General features: G+C 34.6%; 1 protein-coding gene across 4 annotated transcripts in view; it reads left to right on the forward strand.

The window, feature by feature from the left end:
- FANCM (FA complementation group M) overlaps positions 1–16,883 on the forward strand; it is a 71,366-nt gene that overhangs the window by 40,725 nt on the left and 13,758 nt on the right. For all 4 annotated transcript variants that reach the window (XM_081795924.1, XM_060619615.3, XM_081795923.1 and 1 more), the window contains exons 12-19: positions 1,102–1,259; positions 2,003–2,158; positions 3,708–5,613; positions 9,565–9,656; positions 9,771–9,839; positions 11,716–11,844; positions 12,792–12,948; positions 16,352–16,458. In XM_081795924.1, coding sequence (XP_081652050.1) covers positions 1,102–1,259; positions 2,003–2,158; positions 3,708–5,613; positions 9,565–9,656; positions 9,771–9,839; positions 11,716–11,844; positions 12,792–12,948; positions 16,352–16,458 — 2,774 coding nt within the window. The remainder of the gene's footprint in view (positions 1–1,101; positions 1,260–2,002; positions 2,159–3,707; positions 5,614–9,564; positions 9,657–9,770; positions 9,840–11,715; positions 11,845–12,791; positions 12,949–16,351; positions 16,459–16,883) is intronic.

Raw genomic sequence — 16,883 nt, forward strand, 5'->3', positions numbered from 1 at the left:
AGACAGAATTCCACGTAAGTTCTGTGCTGCCAGCACAGAGCCTAACACGGGCTCAAACCCATGAACCATGTGATCCTGACCCCAGCCAAAGTGGGACGCTTAACCAACTGAACCACCCAGGTGCCTTCAAAAGCTTGTTATACAGTATTTGGGAATAGCTAAGACAGAAGTTGTCTGATTCCTAATTCAGTAGACTTTCTGATTGTTTTCTGTCCTCAGTGGTATTGGACCAGAGTTTGTTCTTTATACTGTTTATCCCTTCCAGTTTGCTGATTATTTTCCTTTGTAGAGGTTATGGAAGTCAGAAAGGGTTAATTTAGTATACCTTCAAAAAAAATTTTTTTTTAGTTTATTTTGAGAGAGACAGCGAGCAAGCGCATGCACAGGCAGGGGAGGGGCAGAGACAAAAAGAATGACCCAAGCAGGCTCTGCGCTATCAGTGCAGAGCCCCATGCAGAGCTTGAACTCATGAACCCTGAGATGATGACCTGAGCCAAGATCAAGAGTTGGACGCTTAACCGACTGTGCCACCTAGGTGCCCTAATTTGGTATACTTTTTAAAAAAAAGTGTATTATTTCACTTTCTGAAGCAGGTCTTTTCTGTTTACCTCCACGTCCCCCCCTCATTTAAGACTTAAAGCTAAAAATGCTTTTTAGACTTGACATCTTCCCCTACTCCCAACCAAATGTCAGATAATCTTTCAGATGACAATGATAAGTCATACCAGTTTTCATTGGTAAGTTTTTTGACTCTTTTGTGCCAGATCTTAGACAACAACATGGAGAGAGTCCAAAACGAACCAAGATTGAGAGCCTAGCTGCCTGGCTCTGTTACATTAACAAAGTCATTATGGAAGGTTAGCTTCTGGGACAGGAGGCTGTACTAGTACTTTCAAAGAGGTGAGAGAAAGTTAGAAGATCTATAGAAGCAGGAAGTGACAACCAAATGATTATGTGAAGAATACTGGTTTTGAGGAAGAGAATCAGTCATTTAGCAAATATAAATAGATATAAACAGAGAGTTTGAGTTGATGTTGTGTATTTTGTGTTTGCCTAGCAGATTTTTAAAAACTTCTTTTCAATTCTTTTTTCAACTTGTAGGAATGAAGCAAAGTAATTCAAAGAAAGATTGGTACCTATCAGCAGAAGAATTTAAATTATGGAACAAACTTTATAGGTTAAGAGACAGTGATGAAATTAAGGAAATAACATTGCCTCAAGTTCAGTTTTTATCTTTAGAAAATGAGGAAGACAGACCAGTAAGTTGAACATGTTTTCAGATGCTCTTTAGAGTGATAATGCAATAGCTTTGGGAGTGGAGAGGAATGTGTATGTTTAGAATGTCAGCTTACTTAAAAAATTAAGAATGTAAACAGTTTAAAAAGAATATTAATGTCTAAGTTTGTAGAACTAATTTCTTTATATTCTTTATTGTGTATATATTTTTATTTCACTGTAGTGTATCTACATAATGTCTGCATTTTTCCAATTACTTTCTACTATATGAGCATTTCCATAGGCATAATTTCCATGGTTGTTATGTTACTCTGTAGTATACCATAGTTTGCTTCACTACTTATTTTCCTGTTGTGTTTTTGGAATTCTTTTTAATATGTTACTAACAAAATCATGCTGTCATGAGTATCCTTGTACACTTTTTTGAAACTGTGTAAAACTTTTTTTTTTTTAAGTTATTTTGAGAGAGAGAGAGAGAGAAATAGTATGGGAATGAGGGAGGCACAGAGAGAGAGGGGGAGGCAGGGGGCAGAGAGGAGAAGGAGAGAATTCCAAGCAGGCTATGTGCTGTCAGTCGGAGCCTGGTGCAGGGCTCAAACTCATGAACTGTTATTTTATTTTTCTTTATTCTCCTGAGTTTTTAGTTCAAAATACCCAAATCAATTGATTATTTATAGTAGGCTGATTATACTGTTTTTTAAATAAGTTTATGAAATCTGAGTATGTATATTTATCATTTTTGCTATTTTTTAAATCATTATTCAAGACTCAAGACCCAGCCATTGGAATTCATCAACTCTCTCTATCTGATTGGAGAGTATGGCAGGATCATCCTTTTCCTACGTATCAAGTGGACCATTCAGATCGTTGCCACCATTTTATAAGCATTATGCAAATGATAGAAGGAATGAGACATGAAGAGGTAGAGTTTTGTTGTAACTTTTTCTTACTGATATGATGGTGAAACTAGAATACTTGATATTTATTCTTCTTAATTTGAAGTTACAAGAAACAAGTGTTTAATATAAATAATGATAGTTAGAATATTTTGGTTTCTTATAAAGTTCCTTGTGATCTTAATAGGGAACCAGTTTTCTGCCTTAGGTGAGTTAGTAGACTTAATTAGAAGAATATCATCTAAAATACAGATAAACCAGAGTAAAAATTTAATATACTAATGATTTATATAAACTGTTAGTAAAGCTAGTTTAGGATTCTTGTTAGAATGGGATTTATTGAAATATTCTCCATCACATAGGTCATTTGGTGTATGTCTCTTTGATCCTGGTAGTAGTTTAGAGGATTATTGATTACTTGAGCAGTTTCTTGATTTTCTTCCTTGAGAGAATCAGAATGATGAACCTACTATAAGTATGAAATCCAAAATGTCTGGGTTAGAATTCTAACTCTACATCTTACTAATCATGTATCTATAAATTACTTAACCTCTCTGGACCTCAGTTTCATCTGTAAAATGGGGATAACGATAATACTTTCTTCATAGGGTTGTGAGGATTAAATGAGTTAATGTGTGTAAAGCACTTAGAATAGTAACTGGCAGACTCAATAGATTGTAGCTGCTATTTGTATTATTAGCTAGTGTTCATGAATACATATAGAAAGTAATTATTTGTGGATCCCATAAAATCTGCACTTATATGTGTCCACCTCTATCCTAGGCCCAGTTATACATCATTTGGCTAAATGAAATACTCTGTCTGTGGGAAGCATAGACACCAGCAGGGAGACAAACATTCTCAAATGAATACTTAGTGTACTTATTATACAAAAAAATTAGTTAATTGCTCAGTCCCTGAATAGTAGAGGAATCCTGACTAAAGTAGCCACTCAGGAGGAAGAGGGAAGTGTGGGTCAGAAATGGGGGGGGGAGGGGGGGAGGGGGACTATTGTTTTAGATTTAGAGATCAATAAGACAAATTCACTCTAAGAGTTCTTGATTGGGAAATTTGTTAAAAATAGTATATTCCAGCCTACAGCCTAATAGATGTACCGGTACATCTATTTCAGATGCTCTAAAAGCTGTTCTTAGTTTACCTTTATCAAGAGAGTAAATTTAACATACATATATGTGGTTTGCATTTATATACATTAATTACTTAAATATCGGTTTTTTTAGGAAATTAGAATAGTTGCTCAACTAAATGTTAGAAGTGAAAAACTTAGTGTTTATAATCTTATGTGTTTATTAAGTTTGTTCTTTCTGCAAACAGTTATTGTGGGTCTTCCATGTATTAAATTTTGAGGATGCAAAAATATTGACTGATTAAATATAATTTATAATTATACAGTAGTGCCATTTATAATTTTGTTTGATTTATTAGAATAATTTTTAAGTTATAAGAGAAAATTATTTGAATAATGTAATACTGTTTGGAAAATAACATAAAGTAAACTCGTTTAATATTGGCTCTTTTGTTTTCTTGTGACTTTTTCATTTTCCGATTTCCTAGGGAAAATGCAGCTATGAATCAGAAATTATATCTCATTTACAAATGGAAGATGTTAGTTCAACATTTCGTGCTTCCAAGAATGGATACAATCCTCTTGCCAATGGCACCTTTACTAGTAACAAGAAATCATCATTTTCAAGGAATATAAGTCAAGACAGTTCATTCTCAGTGGCAGAATCTGATAAAGAATGTGCTGAAATTTTTAAACAAACTCAAATCAAACCTATTAAAATTGCTTCTTTAAAGAAAAAATCTTCTAAAGAATTGAAAAAAGATCAGCCTAAAAAAGAAAATAATGATGTTGTTATGGATTCTTTAGATACTGATGGCGGTGCTACTGTTGAAAATATTTTTCAGGTAGACGTACTAAATGATAAAAGGGCCTCAGATATAGATGAAGTTGCTGCTGCCGTATGTGCTGTCAGTGAAAATGTTGTTCATCAGCCACGTGGATTGATGGAAGGTCAATTCATAAATAAATCTAGTTCATTTGTAGGAAATTTTTTAGATTCTGGTTATAACAGTTTCATTGATGAGAAATATGTTTCATCTAGCTTATTTCTTCCATTTGAGGAAGAACTTTGTATAACTAGAATAGATGACAGATTTTATAATTGTCATTCATTAACGGAAGAGGTACTAGTTAATGTAGAGAGATTTTTGTCTCATTCTCCTCCACCTCTCATTGGACTCTCAAATTTGGAATATGAAATTGCTAAGGGTTCTGAACTTGATAATTTGCCTTTCCTACCCTGCACTGAGTATTTACAGAATGATAAATCTACCCGTATGATGTCATATTCACCTGTAAATTCTCAACAGGATTTAGAATTGAATTCGCTTAAATCTATTAATCATTCTTTTGAAAAAAGTTGCTTTTATAGTGCAACTAATGATAAAATTTCTGATGACCCAAGCTTCAATGACTATGTTGATGAAGTACATAAAGATAATATAAATGAAAATTTAGTATCCAGCAGTCATATTCAAATAAACATAGGCCCTCCAAAGTATTTAGTTGAAAAGAAAAATTATAGAGATAGCAATGGCCTCCCAATACTGCTCACTGATCAGGATGAGAGTTTACCACTATTCAAAGATGTTAATACAGAGTTTAATGATGTGAGCCTTTCTCCCTCAAACAATAAATATAAATTTTCTTGTGTGCCAGACAAACCTGCTGTAAGTGAAATGGCACCTGTCTCTCAGTTCTTAATTTCTGATGAACTTTTGTTAGACAATGATTCTGAACCCCAAGATCAAATTATCTGTGATACTAATAGTTGGAAATCTCATCAAGATTTGAGAGGTGTGCATGAGGAAAACCTGAAGAGTGATGAATATGTTTTTGACTGCTCTAAGGATTTATTCTCTGTTACTTTTGATTTAGGATTTTGTAGTCCAGATTCTGATGATGAAATATTAGAACATGCATCAGATATAAATAATAAGTTTTTAGATCTATCTGAAAGGTGTTTAGATATTAAGGAGATAAGTGATGCAAATTATGCTTCAAATCAAGCAGTAATACCACGAAATCATGTTGCTAGTTCTACGAGTAGAACCATTACTATCCCATCAAGTGAAGATAAGTGGAGTCCAAATTTTGCACAATTTCCACTGAGTGCAGCAAAAAATAAAGAATTTATGTCTCCTGGTTATTCTCAATTTTCTTTGCCAGTAGGAGAAAAAGTTGTGAGTACACCACTTTCTGAATCAAACACATTGAACTCATTTTCTAAGAGAAAGGAAAAGCCTAGGACACCAGATTCTAATAAGGGAAAAGTAGATCTACAAAGTTTCAAAGAAATATTGAATTCAACTTTTGATGATTCAGGACTTTTTGTAGAAAAGGCTAAAAGCAGGGAGCAAATCAGTCTTCGTCAATCCCGTCATCTTGCTGAAGGTAAGATTCCATCTTAATAAAGCACATAAATCTTGCTAGAATAATTTACATAAGCTTCTGTAATTTTTCAAAATGTAATTTTTCAATATTTGGTGTATTGAATGAGATCACTGATGTATATGTATTTCTTAAGTTGATGCTTACTAATAAAAGATGTATTTTATCTGCATATATTTATGGCATGCATGCCATGGGAAAGGTATTCCTGCCCTTTGGCCCCTGCCCCTTGGCTGGAAAACCCAAACAATTGTGTGACATATACATTTGAAAAGATCATAGTAAATTGTGGAAATAACTACCAAATAAATAATAAGATAGTGGATATTTAGGAGGTTCAGAAGATGACAGAATTGTGGACTGGGTTAGATTGGTAATGTAGATTTCTTAATGTAGATTTTCATTTTGACTCTTCAGGAATATTTACAATTTGAATATGTTGAAAATAATAGGGAATTTGGTTATAAAATGAAAACAAAGGGAAAAGGAAGTGTAAGATTTGGAGGGAACAGTATAAAGTAGATGATTCATATAGCAAAATAGTTGAAAAAAGTTGAGAAACAAGACTGTATTTGGAGGACTGAGATAAGACCACAGAAGTTCCAGAGAAATCTCTGGCTTTCTGTGATCTAATTCTAAACACTTGTAGAACACTAGAAAATATAGTGATAGATGTTTGGTACTAAAATGACTTAGTAGTATTTAAGTACTGTGATAGAACTCAATTCTAGCTTATGTATAGATTATTGTAGCAGGCTGTAGGGTAAAATGAGTTTGCTCTGAAAATTTTTTTTACTTTCCATGTTTATTTTCCTTCTTTCTTTCTTTCTTTCTTTCTTTCTTTCTTTCTTTCTTTCTTTCTTCTTTTCCTTATTTTCATACAAATCATTATTATGATTTCAGGAGTAGAATTTAGTGATTCATCCACTTATATATAACACTGGGTGCTCATCCCAGCAAGTGTCCTCCTTAATGCCCATCGTCCATTTAGCCCATCCCCCCCCCCCCACACTCAACACCCCACCAGCAATCTTTAGTTTGTTCTGTGTATTTAAGAGTCTCCTATGGTTTGTCTCCCTCTCTGTTTTTATCTAATTTTTGCTTCCCTTCCCTATGTTCATCTGTTTTGTTTCTTAAATTTCACATGAGTGAAATCATATGATATTTGTCTTTCACTGACTTATTTTGCTTAGCATAATACACTCTCATTCCATCCACATTATTGCAAATGAAAGATTTCATTCTTTTTGATCACTGAATAATATTCCATTGTGTATATATGTATATATTATATATATACATACATACATGTACACACACCACATCATTATCCATTCATCAGTCAATGGACATTTGGGCTCTTGCCAGACTTTGGCTATTGTCCATTGTGCTGCTGTAAACATTGGGGTGCATGTGCCCCTTCAAATCAACACTGCTGTATCCTTTGGATAAATACCTAGTAATGTAATTGCTGAGTCTTAGGGTAGTTTTAGTTTTAATTTTTTGAGGAACCTCCATACTATTTTCCAGAGTGACTGCACCAGTTTGCATTCCCACCAGCAATGCAAAAGGGTTCTTCTTTCTCCTCATCCTCGCCAACATCTGTTGCTGTCTGAGTTGTTAATTTTAGCCATTCTGACAAGCGTGAGGTGGTATCTCCTTATGGTTTTGATTTGTATTTCCATGATAATGAGTGATGTTGAGCATCTTTTCGTGTGTCTGTTAGCCATCTGGATGTCTTCTTTGGAAAAGTGTCTATTCATGTCTTTTGCCCATTTCTTCACTGGATTATTTGTCTTTTGGGTGTTGAGTTTGGTAAGTTCTTAATAGATTTTGGATACTAACCCTTTATTTGATATGTCATTTGCAAATATATTCTCCCATTCTGTCAGTTGCCTTTTAGTTTTGCTGATTGTTTCCTTCTCTTTGCAGAAGATTTTTATCTTGATGAAGTCCCAGTAGTTCATTTTTGCTTTTATTTCCCTTGCCTCCAGAGACATGTCAAGTAAGAAGTTGCTGTGGCCGAGGTCAAAGAGGTTTTTGCCTGCTTTCTCTAGGATTTTGATGGCTTCCTGTCTTATGTTTAGGTCTTTCATCCATTTTTAGTTTATTTTTGTGTATGGTGTAAGAAAGTGCTCCAGGTTCATTCTGCTGCATATCACTGTCCAGTTTTCCCAACAGCCATTTGCTGAAGAAACTTTTTCCCTTGAATATTCTTTCCTACTGTGACAAAGATTAGATGGCCATACGTTTGTGAGTCCATTTCTGGGTTCTCTATTCTGTTGCATTGATCTGAGTGTCTGTTTTTGTGCCAGTACCATACTGGCTTGATGATTACAGTTTTGTAATACAGCTTGAAATCCAGAATTGTGATGGTTCCAGCTTTGATTTTCTTTTTCAGGATTGCTTTGGGCATTTGGGGTCTTTTCTGGTTCCATACAAATTTCGGGATTGTTTGTTCTAGCTCTGTATAGAATGCTGGTGTTCTTTAGACAGGTGATTGCATTGAATGTGTAGATTGCTTTGGGTAGTATTGACATTTTAACAATATTTGTTATTCCAATCTATGGACATGGATTGTTTTTCCATTTTTTTTTTATGTCTTCTTGAATTTCTTTCATAAGTTTTCTAATAGTTTTCAGTATAGATTTTTCACCTCTTTGGTTAGGTTTATTCCTAGGTATTATATGTTTATTGGTGCATCTGTAAATGGGATTGGTTCCTTGATTTCTCTCTCTGCTGCTTTATTATTAGTGTTTAGAAATGCACCCAATTTCTGTACATTGATTTTATATCCTGTGACTTTGCTGAACTCATGGATCAGTTCTAGTAGTTTTTTGGTATAGTCTTTGGGGTTTTCCAGTATCATGTCATCTGTGAAGAGTGAAAGTTTGACTTCCTCCTTGCCGGTTTGGATGCCTTTTATTTCTTTGTGTTGTCTGATTGCTGAGGCTAGGACTTCCAACACTGTGTTGAATAACAGAGGTGAGAGTGGACACCCTTGTCATGTTCCTTATCTTAGGGGGAAAGCTCTCAGCTTTTCTCCATTGAGGATGATATTAGCTGTGGGTTTTTCTTTGGTATATGGCCTTTATGATCTTGAGGTATGTTCCTTCTATTCTGGCTTTCTTGAGGGTTTTTATCAAGAAACGATGCTGTATTTTGTCAAATGTTTTTTCTGCATCTATTGAGATGTAAATCTTTTATTATGTTATTCTCATTGGCATCAAGGACATGATTTATGAATGTTTCATTTAAGATGAAAACTTATTTAAGGTCTGGAAATATGTTTAATTTTTAAAAATTAACTCTTTTGCATAGTTTTGGATATACTCTAACATTTATATTTTTACCAAGTTTATGTTACCTTTGAGCTTCCAGTATTTGCTTTTAACACTTTAATATTAAGTCTCTTAATGGGTGAGATCATTTTTCCTATCTTTATGTCAGATTTTCATTAAAACTTTTTCTAGCATTATATTTAACTACCAACTATGGGCAATATAAACGTATTTATACAAATGTTATTTTAGTTAAATATGTGGTTATTAGCAAAAGTTATCCTCTTAATTTCCTCACTGGCTCTGTTTTATTTTTCTGTCTCCTGCTGATTTTTTTGGCCAAACTTCTGAAAAACTCTTTTTAAATAATGCATCCATCAGGGGCACCTGGCTGGCTTAGTCAATTAAGTGTCTGACTCTTGATTTCAGCTTAGGTCATGATCTCATAGTTCATGAGATCAGACCCCACATCGGGGTCTTTGCTGCATTGCATGGAACCTACTTGGGATTCTCTCTCCCTCTCTCTCTGTCCCTCCCCTGCTTGCATGCTGTCTCTCAAAATAAACATTAAAAAAAAAACAAAAAACTAACATTAAATAATGTACCCAATCAATAAAATAGTTGTGGATGAACTTAAATCTATTGACCAGATTCATTTTTTAATAAATTTTAGATGAACAATTAACAAGCAGTGAAAGTGAAGATGATGAGATTTTCCGAAGAAAAAGTAAAAAAACAAAAGGAAATGTTTTAGAATCCCCACAGGTGAGTCAGTAATGACAACAATGTGATTATATAAAGGCTTTTTCCTCCCTATCTGCCCCGCCCCCACTTAAGTCTTTTTTTAAAACTTTTTATCTATTTATCTACTTTATCCAGGATGAGAAAAATGGGGAAGTTGTTTCCCCACTTCATGCTGTGAAAAAGCGCAGAGTTCCTCTAAACAGAGTAAGTAGATAATAGATAATGCATAGTAGTTCAAATTATTTTAGAGTAAATATTACAAGAAAAATATTTGTGTAGGTGAATGTAGGTGTATTTGATCTAATAGGTATATGGTTAACACAAGAATAGTAATTCCTATGTGATTGGAATTTCTGTTTCAAATTTATACTTCTTTAAAAACTATTCTTACTTTAGTCAGTACACTTCAGTTCACTAAATATCTGCTCTCTATCTACTGTGTAAGATGCTCAGGGTACTACTATAAGTATGATATCCTGGAATTGTCTAAAGTCACCTACAGTCTTAACAGGAGAGACAGATAAGTAAACAGATAATTTCAATATAATTCTTTAATAAGTGATAAAAAATTATAAGCCTTTAGCTTAGTCCTTAGGAGTTCTGGAATGTTTCTTGAAGATATAAATACCTTAGAGCATATATGGTAGTAAGCCAATGGAAAGGCTTGCCAAGAAAGCTAGCAGCTTAATGAATGATGCAAAGCAGGAAAATAGCATCTCTTTATTACTGGATTGTAAAGACAAAGAGTGCCAGGAAGTAAAATTGCAGAAAAATTTGGGTCAGTTTTGGAAGGCCTTATTCTTTCATTTGCTTACTGAATGGGTTTGAAAGAAGGAAAGAAAGGAGTTCAAGATGAGTCCCTGGTTTTTGGCTAGGGCTGTTTGGAATATGTTTCACAAATTTAGAGAAGGCAAAAAGATGATAAATTCAGTGTTGAGCATGTTTGAGTTTGAGGATTTTGTGGAATAGTGATGTGACAGTGTCTGGCAGGCATTGTCTGGCAGGACTGAATCTGCAGTTTAGGTAGAGGGCAAGTCTGAAGGCTAATGATGTTCATTTGTTATCAGTTTATAGCTATTTGATAACTAAAAGTTGAGATTAGGTAATATTGTGTATTTTAATTCTCTAATGCAATTTAGGAGAAACTGCAAAATTATTAAAAATGTTATCAGCTCATGTTTATTTTGTATATACTCCTATAACACTTCACTAGAAAAATTGCTTTAGCTTGCTACCTTAACTGGAATGTCTGACTGCCTCATCATAAATGAATTAAAATATTGACAATGCTGGTGATCAATCCATTTTAAAGTAAAGTTTTTCCTGTTACTTGAAATTATTTTGGTAAACTTTTGATTGTTTTGATTGGTTTTATGTTGTTCTGAAGAGATATAGTGATAGGCCTCATTGTCAAAATTTGTCATGGTTTTAGTCATTTCTTGGTTGGAAAGGGCTGTACGTTGATGACTGATTCTGAGAGTTATATTTATAGTCTTCATTAATTTTTGTACAGCCCTTTAGGATCTTCTAGAGGAGATAAATGAAAACTATAAGTATTCATCATATGCATTTGATGTATACTAAATTGAATGAAGACTATAGTAGTACCTAATTTAGTGTTTTAGTACTTAGCATCACTTAACTTTTAAATTCTTAAGTATTATGTATTTTTAACATGGCTTTGAGTTGTGAGAGTATTTTATTTTTCTAACAAAAAATGTTAGGTCAACTATTTAAAAAGAAAAAGAAAATAAAAGCAAAAACCTGTGAGAAATACATTAAAATACAATTCAATTATCGGGGCGCCTGGGTGGCGCAGTCGGTTAAGCGTCCGACTTCAGCCAGGTCACGATCTCGCGGTCCGTGAGTTCGAGCCCCGCGTCAGGCTCTGGGCTGATGGCTCGGAGCCTGGAGCCTGTTTCCGATTCTGTGTCTCCCTCTCTCTCTGCCCCTCCCCCGTTCATGCTCTGTCTCTCTCTGTCCCAAAAATAAATAAAAAACGTTGAAAAAAAAAAAAAAAAAAATTAAAATACAATTCAATTATATTTTCTTATGCAAGATATTTTTTGAATTATTACAGTTAGAATTTTCATCTAGTGATGAGAGTGACAATTTTCACAAACAACATCCACAGTTAGAAGACTTCAGGGGTCATAACAGGAATGCAAACAGAGGCATCAAAGTCCAAAAGAAACAGAGTCACCTTAAGGTAAACTTTTTTCATTTTCATATATATATGTATTTAAATATATATATACACACCCATATATCATATGTATTAATAATAAAAATTAGGTTTTACATTAGTAGATTTCTTGTTAAAATTTCTTTATAGGAAAAAATCCAAAAATTAAAAATATTTTCACTCTAATTTTACTTGTTTTACTGGAATTAAAATCTCAAGGTGTGATAGTTTAGTTTCTTTTTATGTTTTGAAATTATCTTTCAGTGCTTTGTTATTTTGAATGACTGAATGAAGAAACTTTAGTGAAAATTTAAGATTCAAACTGAAAAAATACAGAGACAGAAATCTGAGTTTTAGATTATTTGTTTTTACAGTCAGTACATCATTTTTCTTATGTCTATGCGATACTCAAATCCTTGGAAAAGAATCCTCAGCACCTTTTTTTTTTTCCTTTTATGTTTATGAGAGGGAGAGAAGAGAGGGCAAGGGTGAGGGCAGGGGAGGGGCAGAGAGAGGGAGACACAGAATCTGAAGCAGGTTCCAGGCTCTGAGCGGTCAGCACAGACCCTGATGCGGGACTCGAATTCACGAACCACGAGATCACGACCTGAGCCAAAAGTCAGACGCTTAACCGACTGAGCCACCCAGGCACCCCTACACCTTTTCTTTTTGTAATCAACCTTTTTGTGGTGCAGTATTTTTCCTGGCAAAAATTAGCCAGAAGACTTGGGAAACTCTCTGCTTATTAAGAAACATCCAGCAAGCTGACATGCTGAGTTGTACTGTATTTTACTTACAGTAGAGTTATCAGAGGAAAATTTAAATAGGTGTGCTACTTTGGCATTTCTTCTTGAAGTTTTCTTTTTCTTTAAAGCATTGGCAAGAAATCCATTTTACAAAACTATTTCCAGTTATGTAAGAAAGTAAATTATTTTCTTAAGTGTGTTTCCTTGTTTTCTAATTTGTCACAGCTTGCAGCTAGAAAGTTTTTAGATGACGAAGCAGAACTTTCCCAAGGAGAGGCAGAGTATGTTTCATCAGATGAAAATGATCAGTCAGAAAATGAACAAGATTCCTCATTACTTGACTTCTTAAATGATGCAACTCAACTCTCACAGGATATAAATGGTAAATGATATAATGATGCTTCTTTTTCTTCTAGTTTTCAGTGATTTAACATGATTATGTTTAAATATTTTAGTTTTTAAAGATCTTTGAGTTATAAAGGAAGAAAATTTGGTATGTCTGAAATATTTGGTCACTTTCAAATTCTGTAATGTTTGCTTTATTTTAGACTCGGTTGCTTATAGGCTTCTGCTAATTTGATCAGATCTTACCAGAATGACCTGGTTGGGTCAGTGTCATATGTTCATTGTACAAGTAGTTAGTGACTACTGTGTGCTGGTACTGTGTAAAGTTCTTGAAAAAGCTGTATCAGTGGACAAAAATCCTTGCCCTTATGAAGCTTCCATGTGAATGGAAAGAGATAAACAGTATACACAACAGTTTACATAAAAATGAAAAAAAGAGTAAGATGAGGATTTGGAGTGGGAGGAGCTAGCAGTATTAACCATGGACATGGTGTAACTTTAAATAAGGTAATTAGGGGTAGGCTTCATTGAGAAGATGATATTTGATCAAAGATTAGAAGGAGATGAGGACTTGAGCAATGTTGAATGTTAAAAACAGGTGAGATACAAACCTAAATTTATTAAATTTGCCAAGTAAGAGAGATCTGCTTTTGGAAAACAGTCTCTCCAAACAATGCTTGAGCAGATCTTATATATATTAATTACAGATGAGTCTGATTAGAAATAGAATAGAAATAGGAAATAGGAAAGATTCTGGTGAGATTTTGTGTTCTAATCTTTCACAAATCTTGCCATTTATTTTGCTCCTGTACTCTCTGATATGTTGTAAGACAGCAAATTTTCCCAAGCTCTACTTGAGAGAAAAAAAGGTTTTAGGGGCACCTGGGCGGCTCAGTTGGTTAAGCATCCAGCTTTAGCTCAGGTCATGATCTTGTACTCTCAAGTTTGAGACCCGTATTGGGCTCTGCGCTGACAGCTCAGAGCCTGGAGCATGCTTCAGATTCTGTGTCTCCTTCTGTCTCTGCCCCTCCCCTGCTCACGCTCTCTCTCAAAAACTAAAAAAAAAAAAAACATTAAAAATTAAAAAAAAAAAGGTTTTAGAGACTTAAGTTCTCAGTACTATGCCCTTGATACTGATATGACTTGCAGAATAAGGTTTCTTAGTATTATGCCCTTAATGTTCAGTAACAGCGACTTTTGAAGTTTTGCAGTATTAATCTGGCGGGGAATATTGATGCAAAGGCAACAAGCAATGTCCAACTCATGGTCTGACTTATTTTAGTAGTATCACTCTAGCTTCACTGTTGAGAATGGTCTTCAGGGGAGCAAAGGTGGGAGAAGAGACCAATTACAAGTTCATTGCAGTAATCTAAGGAATGATACAGTCTTTTACCAATGTGGTAGCAGTGCCAGGGTCAGAAAGATTGGATTGTGGATACTTAGAGCTGCCAGGTTTTCCTGATGGATTTGAGAGAAAAAAAGGAGTCAGTGTGTTTGGGCAACAGGAAGGACATAGTTGTTGCTGTCTTATATTAGGCAGGCTACAGGTGGAGCCCTTAGGATAGGGAGTAAGGAGATCTGAAACTCCATTTTAATTTTTTTAATTTTTCAAAAGTTATTTTTTTAATAATCTCTACACTGAGTATGGGGCTTGAACTCACGACCCCTAGATCAAGAGTTAAATGCTCTTGTGACTGAGTCAGCCAGACATCCCTGAAACTCCATTTAGACATAGTGCATTTAAAATATGTAGGATTTCAGGGATGCCTGGGTGGCTCAGTTGGTTAAGCGTTCGACTTCGGCTCAGGTCATGATCATATGGTTTGTGAGTTTGAGCCTCGCATTGGGCTCTGTGCTGACAGCTTGGAGCCTGGAGCCTGCTTCTGATTCTGTGTCTCCTCTCTCTGCCCCTTCCCTGTTCATGCTCTGTGTCTCACTCTCTCTAAAAATAAACATTAAAAAAAATTTTTTTTTAATATGTAGGATTTCAAAGTTTTTTTTTTTTTTTTTTTTCCATTTGTATGACATTTGGGAAAAGGTAAAAACAGCAGGGACAGCAAATAGATTATTGTTTGTCATATGATGCATTTGTCAAGACAGAAGTGTATCCTGAAGGAGGATGCATTTTATTGTATATACATTCTACCAAAAAAAAAAAAATCTAGGGGCGCCTGGGTGGCTCAGTCGGTTAAGCATCCGACTTCGGCTCAGGTCACGATCTCACTGTCCGTGAGTTCGAGCCCCGCGTCGGGCTCTGTGCTTACTGCTCAGAACCTGGAGCCTGTTTCAGATTCTGTGTCTCCCTCTCTCTCTGACCCTCCCCCGTTCATGCTCTGTCTCTCCCTGTCTCAAAAATAAATAAAACGTTGGGGCGCCTGGGTGGCGTAGTCGGTTAAGCGTCCGACTTCAGCCAGGTCACGATCTCGCGGTCCGTGAGTTCGAGCCCCGCGTCGGGCTCTGGGCTGATGGCTCGGAGCCTGGAGCCTGTTTCCGATTCTGTGTCTCCCTCTCTCTCTGCCCCTCCCCCGTTCATGCTCTGTCTCTCTCTGTCCCAAAAATAAATAAAAAACGTTGAAAAAAAAATTTTAAAAAAATAAATAAAACGTTAAAAAAAATTAAAAAAAAAAATCTATAAAACAAAAAAAGTCTCTGAAAGCTCCTAGATCTGAGTCCTTCTAAATAAGAAACTAGAAGTAAAGTCTCACTAAGTTTATAGGGATTTAGCATGAGTAAGGAGTGGATAGGTAATCAGGAGGATACCTAGTAGTTGATAGCTATGCTATGGAATGGAGGGAAGGGGAATATTATTCAAAGAAAAAATTATACATCTTGTTCCAAGCAGTGCGGTCATTAAATTAGTGTTAGCCTTGAAAATAACCTAAGTTGATTAATTTAATCACTCCAAAAAATGTAATGGAAAATGAGAGACAAAAATAAAATTGCTCTCTGATTATAACCCAGAAAGTACACATAAATAGAAACTCATGAGTTTCCCAGTTTTTGCTTGACAGCAAGTTATGAAACGACCTTACCTCCTAGCTGTGTCTTTTGATGTCTTTAAGCATATGTTTTCTTTTTTGCCTGGATGTCTTATGTTTTATTTAGTACTTTCTGTAAGTCAAGTACAGTCCTCAGATTTTCATACACATTTATTTTTCATGAAAAGACACTACCTTAATACTCATTTTCAGAGCTAAGGCAGAGAGCTTAAATGAATTGTCACAATCATGCAACCAGATGGTCTGATTTTGAAGGCAAAACTAACTTTACAGTTTTTAATAATTGTTTTTAAACTTGTTTCGATATACATTAAATATCTTTTGTATAAAATAATTCTGCAGGTTTGAATTATGTGAATTTGGAATAGGTCAAAGTTAAATACTCTACTGGTTTTCATTTAAATAATTCTGCTACTTGAAATTCTTACTATCTTTACACAGATTCTGAAATGAGAGCTATTTACATGAAGTCTTTGCGTAGTCCACTGATGAACAATCGGTATAAAATGGTCCGTAAGAAGCATAACAACATAAATATTTTCTCACAGGTATGAACTATAGAAATACAGTGGAGAATTTCCTGATGGTAATGTTGAGATATGTTCCTGTTAATGAAGTCTCCATTTTGTTTCTAGTACTGGACTGTCAGAGCTATTTGGGATAATTTCTGCTCTGACTCAGAAAGGTGGACTAGATGAATTCTCAGAATCCCTTTTAGTCCTAATTTGATCAAATTACCCTATCTTTAATTTGAGCTAATTAGAATATACTGTTGAATTGGTTTCCAATTAGGAGAATATTTAAAAGAAGTGAATGGAATTTAATCATGAGTTACATTTTTATTTCTTATTTTTTCTTTTATTCTTTTATTTGTCTTGAAAATTATTTTTTATAAAGATGTTATTTTCTAAAATTATAGATTATTTTTGATTTATGGACAACATTTTCACATTAGTCTTCTTTGTTAATAAAT

Source organism: Panthera onca, chromosome B3, assembly GCF_046562875.1.
Source record: "Panthera onca isolate mPanOnc1 chromosome B3, mPanOnc1 haplotype 2, whole genome shotgun sequence".
NCBI classification, from domain to species: domain Eukaryota; kingdom Metazoa; phylum Chordata; class Mammalia; order Carnivora; family Felidae; genus Panthera; species Panthera onca.